The 11,369-nt window shown below is 36.6% G+C and overlaps 1 protein-coding gene across 1 annotated transcript; it reads right to left on the bottom strand.

Moving 5' to 3' along the window:
• Window positions 1–9,277: 9,277 nt before the first annotated feature.
• Window positions 9,278–10,426, bottom strand: LOC125851822 (F-box protein CPR1-like). The gene has a single exon (XM_049531558.1). It carries the CDS (start codon window positions 10,424–10,426, stop codon window positions 9,278–9,280), a length of 1,149 nt encoding a protein of 382 aa, XP_049387515.1.
• Between the last annotated feature and the right edge of the window lie 943 nt (window positions 10,427–11,369).

Below are 11,369 nucleotides of genomic sequence, written 5' to 3'. Positions count from 1 at the left end.
CTTCAAAAGTGCCGAAATGGGAAGAAGCATGGAAGTGCACAAGATGATAAGGTCATTTGCCCTCATTCATTAAAAGATTGCCGAACAAAACAAGAGGTTGAATGAGATGAAAGATAACATGGAAATGCTAAATGAGGTGTCCACCTCAAATTCCATGACTATCCAGCTGCAGGATGCTCAAATCTCGCATATGATGACAGGTCACTATCCACCATTCGCCGAGGACTCGCCCAACTATACCATGGGTGACTCTGAGGATGAGGAATAGAGGGTTGACTTGCGTCGTGCCACGACGTTAACTAAGGAGTTATTTGGGAGGCAACCCAAAACCCTTTAAGTGTTTTCTAATTATTAGTAGAATAATGGTGTGATGTTTGTACAGGTTAAAGTAAGGGAGGTGATTGACGAAGTGCATGAATGCAAGCAATCAATCCAGTTGGCGCATCGCCGATGAGATCGGCGATCAGATTCTGTCTGTCGTCTGACTCAAGGCATTGTCATCTTGGATCCTGTAAAACTCGGTGGTCTATAAAAAATGAAAGGCGAATCGCCGATCATATTAGTGATCTCGATGTAGATCGTCGTTGGGATTCTCACATGAGCTGCAGACCCTGTTACATTTGGCGTAGAAATCAAACACTTGGCTCTTCGTCGAGAGAATGGGCGAACAGATAAAGAGGTTGCATAGACAGGACCCTTCTTTACTTTGTCTTATCTTTCTTCAATTCTGGATATTGTCATCATTTGCATTTGAGGACAAACACATTTATTGTGATGGGGTGAGGCCCACACATCCTTGATGTGGTTTTGAATGCTATTTTTTGCGTAAATTTGGGTTGTCTATTTTATACTGTGTTTTAATATTGTTTCTTGTGGATGTTTGAGCTTGTAGCTCCTTCATATTTTTAAAATTGTAAAATGAATTTGACCCTTTCGAAAAAAAAGTATTTTTGAAATTTTTTGCCACCTCTTGTGTTTAAAGTGGATGTTTCTCTTGCAAATTCAAGTCTCGGTTTCGATCAATACCGATGACTTGAATAGTGCTCTCAATTGAACAAACATGAATGTGCGGCTACGATGAGAACAAATGAAGTTTCAGAGACAATATGTGAACTCTTTTCATCTCGTTGCGATTAGCCATTTATCCAATTGATTCTCTTGTAATGACAGTTGCACACTAGCGAAAGTGTGCAGTCTTGTTTGACTTAAAGTGTCGATGCCTTGTGTGATGAGCTTACTTTGAAACTTGCATGAATAAACCTAGAATTTGCCCTGTTAGTCTGATTGATTTAGAAAGGTGTGCTCTTGAGATGATCTTAGGCAATTTTGAAGAGTGTGAGCCAAATTTGGCATATATCTCTTTTGTGGCCTACCCGGGACGGTGTGAAACTCTTGTGAACACCCCTTGAGTCTTACCTTTCTTTGGAAGAACCTTGATGAACCCTAGACCTTACTTGACCCACTACCTATAATCCTCTTGATTTGTGGTTTAGTGAATAGCCAACTTAGGCCAAAAGCCTAAGTTGGGGTGTGGTGAAAAGGAAAAGGAGAAGTCAAGAAGTGCAAGAAAAGTCTCTCTAACTCATGGTATTGTAAAACAACAGAGAAACCCTCCATAAAAAAAAGTTGTGGAACAAAATTACAAAAGAAATTGGGTTTCCAAGCAATCCATGGAGGTGAATAAAAAGATGACTTAGAAGCACTAGAAAAAGAGTTGATAAAGGAAAAGAAGGGGATACCTTGAGAATACCACATCTCGTGAGGAAAAAGTCACTGAGCCTAAATGACCATACATGTGCACTCAATCCCATTACAAGCCTTAGAAAGACCTTTTTTATCTTGAGTGAGCCGAACCGAAGATCGATTGGAAAATAAGGGCAAGCCTATGGGTGAAAATATGCATTGTGTTCCTCTTTTTAAGTGTGAGCATTGCATCTGATTCCTGATCTTGAATTAATTATCTTCTGTGTGTGAATATGGAATCATTCTTTGTGTGAGGGAATTTAGATACTTTTTGTTAAGCTTAAACTTGGACAAGTAGCAAGTATTGCGAGCATGAGAATCTTTGATAATGGTGTGTCATAACTTAAATCTTTGAGTACACAATTTCTCTTTGCATAAGTAGTTTGAGTATTGCTGAGCATGTTCATGATTGAGTCTTGTGTAGCACTATTTTAGACATCCTATTTGAACTTTTGAACTTGAGTTTTACTTGAGGAGAAGCAAAAGTTTAAGTTGGGGGTGTTGATGAGTCCACAAATTGGACTCATTTAGGACTTTATTTTAATAGAAATAGTGTCCTCAAATGCTCATTTTATCTCAATATCTGATGAAAACTCTTAAGTTTCAGGTATTTGAAGTTTTAGTGGAAGCATGGACACTTAGGCACAAAAAGGAACAAAAAGGCTGAAAAGAATGAAGAAATGAAGGTTTGAGGATCGCCGAGTCCATTTGGCGAGTCGCCGAAGGGTCTTACTTCGCCTTTTGTTCCAGTATGCAAAGCTCTAAAGGAAGTGGATCTAAAGGCAATGAAAAGAGCAGTCGGCGTGTCGTCGAACAGTTTCGTGAAGCAGAGATATACCGCCCAATAATCCAGGACACAAACATGTTGAAGGCAAAGCAGAGAAGGGGATGAACCAGAAGAAGGGTGAATCGCCGATTCATTCGGTGATCTCGACTAACCTCGCCGAACATTTCGCCGCAACACTATTTTCTGAAACTATAAATATTAGCTCTCTACTAGTTTTTAGAGAGACATTGAGATTCGAACAATATTGTAAATTTTGAGACTTAGAATATTAGCTTGTTCATATTTTCTCTCAAGTTTGGAGAGGGTTTTTGGGAGACTTGAAGAAAGGAGTTCATCTTCCCCAAGTTGGAAGTGGGTCTTCTCTATTCTTCTTCCTTTGCTTAAATCAAGGTTTAATTTGTTATACCCAATTGATTTCATTATTATTTTAGGTGTAATTTCTTATTTCTTGATGTGTGGTTAAAAACCCCCATTCTTGGGATGTGATTTAGCAAATATTTGTTGATATTATTGTTGGGTCTTGCTTACTGATAGGTTAGATGTATTTTAATGGTGATTTCACCTAGTGGTTGTGGTTTAATTTAATGGATTAATAATTGCAAATACAAAACCGTTCATGTGTTTTCGGCTTGCTCGAGATAGAGGTCACGAAACCAAGACCGCTAGACTGATGGCCTAAGGAGTGGGTCGACATGAGGTTCAACCCGAGAGGGTGAACCCTAGTCCCATATCCTAATACTCAGCTCGAGAGAGTGAGTGGGGTAAGGCGTAGGCTGGCCTTTATGCGGCTAATGGGTGTCCGAGAAGAACCCATTTGAAACGGGGTAAGTTGCCCGAAAGGGAACTTATTTCAATCTAAAGCTTAGCCTAGTCACTATTATCTTGCAAATTTCCTATCGAAAGCATGTACCCAACGATTCACATATTAATATATATTGTGGTCACACCCCAAGAATTTCTCCCATACTTGATTTCCCTTTTATTTTTATTGTTTTTACTACACTTGTGACAAAACCCCTTTGATATTTGACAATTTTGTGTCACCCACTTGAATTTACTTTGTTTTTATTCGATAATTTCTCAAACTATAGCTAATTAAAATAAAATTCTAGTTTAACTACTATTTTCACTACCACTCCCTTGGGACACGACCCCAACCCTTCGTTGGATTACTATATTAGCGACGATGGTAGACACTCATACCATAGGTTAGTGTCGTTGGTCACGATAAGAATCACAACCCAATACCCACAGACCATCAAATCAATAATCTTGGTTTTAAAACTTCTCTCTATAGCAAGCCAAAAACACGAAGGAAGAGTTGCATTTGCAACTACAACCCTTTAGATTAAGCCACAATTACTGAATAAATTCACTTTTAAACAGCATTTAAACTATCAATTAACAATACTCAGCAGCTAAATCAACCTATAATCACATAATCACACCCCAATAATTAGGGTTTTAGCTAGATATCATAAAAAAATAAAAATCATTACCAAATTGTGTTTCCATCAACTGGGTAAGATTACTAAGATGAAGAATCTTCAACACCTACTTCCAATTTCTCAGAAATAGAAATCTTCAAATCTTCAAAGCTAAGGAAAATATTGTCTCTCTATTCCCAGTTCTAAGCTCTCCACTTCAAAATTGATAATTATGATTCTATAATGAAAACTAGATAGATAGATAGATAGATAGATAGATAAATAGATACTAAACATTCAAAAATGTATTTATAGTCGCCAAAAATGTGTTGCGAAGGACTATTTGGCGCAATAAGTCGGGATCGCCGATCCGCCCTTTGGTCAATTCCATCACCCTTTTCCTTTTGCCTTCAGCAACTTCAAGTTCTGTAACTTTGGGAGATATAGCACTGCATCGCGGAACCGTTCGGTGCCTCGCCGACTGCTCCTTTCTATCACCGACTTGATTTTCTCCTTCAAGGTTTGGCACACTGGAACGGAGAGACCATGGCCATTCGGTGACTCGCCCAATGGGTTAGGCGATCATCATGCCTTCTTTTCCTTGTTCTTTCAGCTGCCTTGTTCGTTTTTGCTTATCTGTGTCCATGCTTTGTTCCATCCAAATACCTGAAAATCAAGGATTTACATCAGTTATTGGCACAAAATATGCATTTGACGACACTAAATCTATTAAAATAAATCCCTAAATGAGTCCAAATCATGGACTCATCAAGAAACACCTTTGAGTTGATAAGCGGCCAATTCCTCCTTCTCTACCGGAGTCACTCCCATGATAGCAAGTACCATATAGACCTCATTGATAAACTCTTGAGGATCCTCCTCAACCTTGGAGCCATAAAATTCCGGAGGGTTCATCCTAGTAAAGTCCCTCACTTTCGACACTGTCGTACCCATATTTGGGTTCACAGGGACTACCACCTCTTTATGGCTTGGGCCGTCACGGCTTGAGCCAACACTTGAAAAGCTGGCCTAACTCCGCATTTGTTACATTCTCAGACAACGGGTCAATAGGAGCTTGAAGAGGATCTCCTTGATCAAAATTGTCACCCTCATTTCTTCTAGCTGCCCTTCTAGTAGTCAGATCCTGTAAACCATTGGGTAAGGATTAGAAAAGAGACTTTATAGAGTTTAACTCTATCGCACGACTTAGAGTGAAGAAAGAAGTGAAGTTTCCTAAGCATCTAGTAACCTCTCATTCATAAATGTGGCGCGCTTCACACTTATGAACAAGACTCTACTTGACGTGGTTTTGAGACATCCTAGAACCATTTTAAACATTGTGCTCTGATAACCAAGTTTGTCATGACCCATGGGTACACCCTAGACGTAACATGGTGTATAAGACCCCGAGAGGCTGCATACAAGACACTTAGCTTTCATAAACATAAGATAATAGAAATGAGCGGAAATTTAAAACATTTAAACACAATCAAAGTCTTTATAAAACGTAACGGAAGTCTAATACATTTTGTCTCAAACCATCTAAAACAATAGAATCCTTGGGACACAGCCCATGCAATAATGTTCAAAACATAAAATAAAAGACAAAGGAAATGGTGGTCAAATCCTCGAATGTTATGAGGATTCACCTATCTTCAATTCTTTCTCTACTAAGATCCTAGCCACGGGGATAAGAGTCGATATCGCCGGACCCTATATTTGGATAAGAAATGTAGGCAAGAGTATGGGTTACTACAAACATGTACTAAATATGATAGCTTACATAAACATCACCATAAACATAGGAATTAGTCAACATAAGACTTAAAACATATCCAATACATATCATAGATCACCATAAAATAACAGGGACGCTTCATATAGTAACCTCAAAGCATACTAGACCAAGACATGGGTAGTCCTCCACTAATCTTACTCATCATAGAAGGTAGCCTTAGAAATCATCCAAGCTCATCCCCTATCATTCTCATCTTTAGCTTATCTTTTATAGAAATGGGGAATCACCACCTTGCCTTTCATATAAAGGCTAATAGGTAGTCGCCTCTCGCCTTGCATATATGGTCATGGGTATTCGCCTCCATGTCCATCTTATAGGATCATAGGTATTCACCTCCATGTCCTTTCATCATATGACACGGGTATTCATCTCCATATCATTATCTAAAAGATCATGGGTATTCGCCTCCATGTCCAACATCATAATAGAAACGTGGGAAGTCGCCTCTTGTTTAATTCTTAAGGAGTATGGGAGATCACCTCATATCCTTCTCATATAGAGGTCAAGGTTAGTCACCTCTAGCCTCATCAATTACTTAGTCTTTTAGTCTAGATTCATTTTAGATGAGTAATCCTTTCAACCTAGAATCATTCAATGTGAGAAAACCTTTCACATTCATACATTCATACTTAAACAATTCATGTGGGAACTATCCCTTCCACAACAATAACATCAATTATCAACAATTCATATCATAAACTTTAGTCTCAAAGCACTACATCTCATATTCATCATATATGTTTTACTCACAAAGCAATTAACATCATGATTACCATATATGCTTCACTCTCAAGCAATTCTAGTGTATCTTATCAATTCTACAAGAATACATCTAAATCCATAATTCTCCTTTCATGTCATAATCCCAATTACATCAATTTCATATTTATAGACATGGGATAGGCATAGGTACATGTAAATTCATCCTAAAACATGTAATCATATCAATTCAATTATTATCCACTCAATTGGATTAACATTCATCAAGACCCACAAATAGAAGAAACCTTAACTTAAATTGGGGAACTTCTACCTTTTCAATTTGGGAATCTTGGGGACTCCATGGATGAAAAGTCATCATACCTTAATCACAAAGCCATAAATTCTTGAGGAATGGAGATTTGAGCTTGATCCTAGCTTGAACTCTTTCTTCTTCTTCAAGTTCTAGAGAGGGAATTATTTGAGAGGAAGAACTTGGGTTTTCTTTTAGATTCTTAGAAGAATGATTTAACTTGGGGAAATTTGGGAGTAAAATACGTATATATGTTTCTAGGTGAAGGGTAAAATGGCATAGTACAGTATTAAAATAAATCTGAAAAGACCAAAAAGACCCTGACTAAAATCCAACTCGCTGAGGCTCGCCGAAGGTCACTTGGCGACTCTCCAAATGGACACGTGGCTCGCCTAAATCTATAGTGAGTGGCTTAAAAGCCATCCAATTAGGTGATGTGGAGGGGACCTTGGGCGATGCACCGAATGGAACGGCAAGCCCGACCTAGCTCGCCTAAATTTCCAGAACCTTGGACACTGGAAACAAGCCAATAGGCGAGGGTAGTTCCACTTGGCGAAGCCAAGTCACTCGGCGATCATATTCCACTTCGCTGAGTTGGCTAAGGAAGGAAATGTTTTTCCCTTAACAAAATCCAAGGTGGTACAGTATGACGTGATATATTGTTGTCTTGAAGTTTAACCTAAAAGTTAGTGGTTGAATACATTGATTGAGCTCTCAAACACCGTTTTGGCTTGAGAAAACAAAATGGAATCGGGTAAGACTCAATAGTGAGGACTTGTTGAAATTACTCTATGAGTTTGAACTAGAAATAGGATAATCCGAATAATTTCTTATTCAACGATATGAGCTAGGGATAGTCTATCTACTCAAGCAATATTTTGTGTTTTATTGGAAAGGACCTTGGAGTTCGAGAGAATCAAAGGGACATACGTTTGGTAGTTTGAGAGAGCATCAAATGTTGCCTAGACCAAACGATATCCATGTATCAATTGATTTTGTTGCGATTAATCTTTGCCTATTCAAGTTGAAACCTCAATCGTTATGTACACATCCCTAGTTCTTTATAAACTTGGTAGATCATATTTGTGTTGATTTCCCATTTTGTTACTTGATATTGGTGAATTTTAGTTGTTTCTAACACCCCACCCCCAATTTTATATATATCGAGTTGCGGAATCAATTGAAGGTGATCCCATCGTCCAATCCAGCAGCTGCCTATGCCCTGAAAAATGGGACATTGTTGAGTGTATATCATTGACGAATGAGAAGGCGTTTAGTGTAAGAAAGAAAAATCAAATGTGACTTAGCATAGGTTATACTGAGCTTAATGCCCGGACTTTGCCAAAAAGGTTCGTCTTGTTTGTTGAAGACCCCAAATCATGTCATGGAGGTCTGGAACCATATCATTAGCCTATCCCTTTGTTGCTCGGACACTTCAAAGATGCCAACGGGTGCGTGTTAGATCTTCTTAAAATTGTGTATTTTTTAAGAATCTGACACAGGTACAGTACAATTTTTGAAGAATCCGAGCAACATAGGCCTATCCAGCTCTGATGATATGTAATGGTATGTGAGATAATGACCAATCAAGATAAATTCAAATTGTAACTTTTCTCGAAGAATTCCAGATTCCCTCCTGATGACTCTTAACCACGTACATTATAAGAGAATCTTGCAGACAATAATCATCAAGAGAAGGGTGGAATATGTAAAGGGACAATAAAGGTTAGGTTGTAAAAATATGTCTTTCCCTCATTCAAGGCATGTGTTCTTTTATTACTACAGGTCATATCATTAGAAAAAATAATGCATGTATTAAGTTTGTGTATTGCTAGCATCATAGTTAAGATACCTTTTCAACCTATTTGGTATTAAGATATGTATATTGCTAGTATCATGGTTAAGATACCTTTTCAACCTATTTGGTATTAAGATATGTATAACTTATGTCTAAAAATTCATAATATTAGTAATACATAGGGTTTTAATGCATGAATTAACATGATGATTAGTGACACATGAATAACCTATCACAACCTTTTCCATATTCTTTCAACCATATTTGTAGAGAGTATTTTTACATACAAATATTAAGTTTTTTAGAAATTATGTAATGCATTTTATTTTTAATGCATCAAACCAAACACTGCATAAGCAATTATTCACTTACTATGTTCATTATTCTAGTTTCTTTTGTTCCATTGTAATTAAGGGTAAAAGTGAAGTGTAGATTAAGCTGTCCAGTTATACATAATGAGAGATAATTGCAATTAATTTATATATTTTTCTCATTTTAACTATAGAATCAGGGACTTGAATTAAACAAAATAGAAAGAAAAGGATTAATTCAAGTTGCAACACGAAAATGTTAAGGTGCAGAGATGGTATGCATTTGAAATAACAAAGTAATTATAATTAATAGTAGAGAGAAATAGTAACAATATATATAGGTGCTCGCTCATTCATGAATTTAAAGAGTTATATCTTCTTTATTATACATTTGATGTTGGTTACCCAAGGTCGCTTCGTTTTGGAATTGGTGTCAAGCTCTCTTTGTAAACTGCAATTCTCAAACTTCTAGGAAAACCCTGTAAATAGTTATATTCCTTCACTTCTTCAGAATGAAGATCACCTGAAATCAAAACTCCACATTGACTTTGAAGAAACAACACATGATCCCTCCAAATTACTAATGGGGATTCAATTGGATGAGCTCTAATTGAATATTTCTTAACCCATGTTTTATTTATACCGTACTCTTTCATTAACCAAACGTCTGTTGATTCTTTTCCTGGTTGAGGATCATTCCCAGGATCAGGATAACAAACCAATGTTAGAGACTCATTTAAGAGTACAAGGCCGTAACACTTCCCATCGAAGTAATCACAACAATCAGGCATCAGTATACTGCGGAAAATCTCACTACTCAAGTCAAAACAAAGAACTACAAATATTGCATCGTCACTTGCAATCCAATGAATGGCTCCCTTGTAAAACACCTCGGAACAAGCATACCAATGCATCTTTGGCATCTGTTGATTAATATTATCTAGATCTCTCCAAGAATCAGTAATCAAATCATAAACATCGACTTTCCACTTTCTAAAATGAAAATCATAGAAAGGAGGATCACCAATAATTTCTGAAACACTAATAACCTTATAATTATTCACAATCCAGTCAAAACCAAACCCGACCCCCGAATTGTCCTGATAGAAACCGAATGGACAAATGTAAGTGTATGGTTCAAGTAGCCTATAATTTCTAGTTGTTGGGTTAAATAGAACCATGAATTCCGAATCGGTCAAAACAATCAAACCATTGCAAGGACCTAATAGTCTATGGAACATACAAGCAAAAGTTGTGGTGAGATATGGTACATCTAGATCTGGAAAAATAGGCTCATGATCAATTTGTTCATCAACATCAGAGAGAAAAGACATGGTACTTTGATATTTGTTGGGTTCTTCTTTGAAGGATCGCTTGAATAGAATGAGTTCATCTTTGGTAGTTGTGGTTCGATTGAGATGAAAATGAATAAAAGTTGATGAGTTTATGAGAGCACACCATGTTTTTGAGACACATTTGAGTCGTAAAAGAGATTTCACTTGAATCCTTGTAAGTATATACATCATTACATCTTCAGGATACATTTTCATAATTTCATCCGCCGTTTTGGATTTTCTCTTCAGCAACTCATTTTATGGAAATTTCCAAATTCCTTTAAATTGGATCCAAAAGCTTATTCCTATTGCATTCAGTGCCCTAACTGATTACCCGTCACACTAGCTTTTTTGTGGTTTTGAGAGTTGTTCACATACAAGGTTGTAATAAGTATTAAAAGGAGAGTTTTATTTTATGTGTCATATAATCAAATACTACTGGATTTGTTTGTCGCCTTTTGCACGGTTAGAAAGAATCATTTTATGAATTTTAAACAAATTATAAAATATATTGCCCAAGAGAAACAGAGGAAAACAAACAACATCTGAAAACAGTTATTATAAAATATATTTATCTATCTATCTATACTACCTTAAAAACATGAACTCCCAAACTTCAATGTTGAATTACTATAATACCCCCAAATAAAAATACTCAAATGATTTTATATATTTATTTAATTAATTGTATTACATTAAAAGTAGATACCTTTTCAAATTAAAGAGTTGTGACTTTTCCAATGAGTTGTTACTTTTCCGAAGGTTGTGACTTTTTTGAGAAGTTGTGACATTTCCGATGTATTGTGACTTTTTCGAAGGATTGTGTATTTTCAAAAGGGTTGTGTCTTTTCCGATGAGTTGTTACTTTCTCAAAGGATTGTGACTTTTCCGATGAGCAGTGAATTTTTCGAAAGATTGTGACATTCTTAATAGGGAACTGATTCATACTACTATTTCTTAGCTATAAATAGAGGGTGTTTCCTCTTACTTTTAATCTGTGATTTTTAAAGTTTTCTACTCTTCTTCTTCTTCTTAAAAATTCTCAAATGTTATTTGCAACAATTGATTAAGGTAAAAATTCAATGAAATTTGAGGTACCACATATAAGAAAGAGTTGGTGAACAAATTGTAAAAAATCATTCATCAATTCGCATTCATA

The sequence above is a fragment of the Solanum stenotomum genome, chromosome 1 (assembly GCF_019186545.1).
Source record: "Solanum stenotomum isolate F172 chromosome 1, ASM1918654v1, whole genome shotgun sequence".
Lineage (NCBI taxonomy): Eukaryota > Viridiplantae > Streptophyta > Magnoliopsida > Solanales > Solanaceae > Solanum > Solanum stenotomum.
Note: the sequence above shows the minus strand (reverse complement) of the source record. Positions and strands in the feature narration are given on the sequence as shown.

What these genes read in the sequence shown, in the direction of transcription:
- LOC125851822 (XM_049531558.1), bottom strand. Translation starts at nt 10,426, where the DNA reads ATGAAAATGTATCCTGAAGATGTAATGATGTATATACTTACAAGGATT.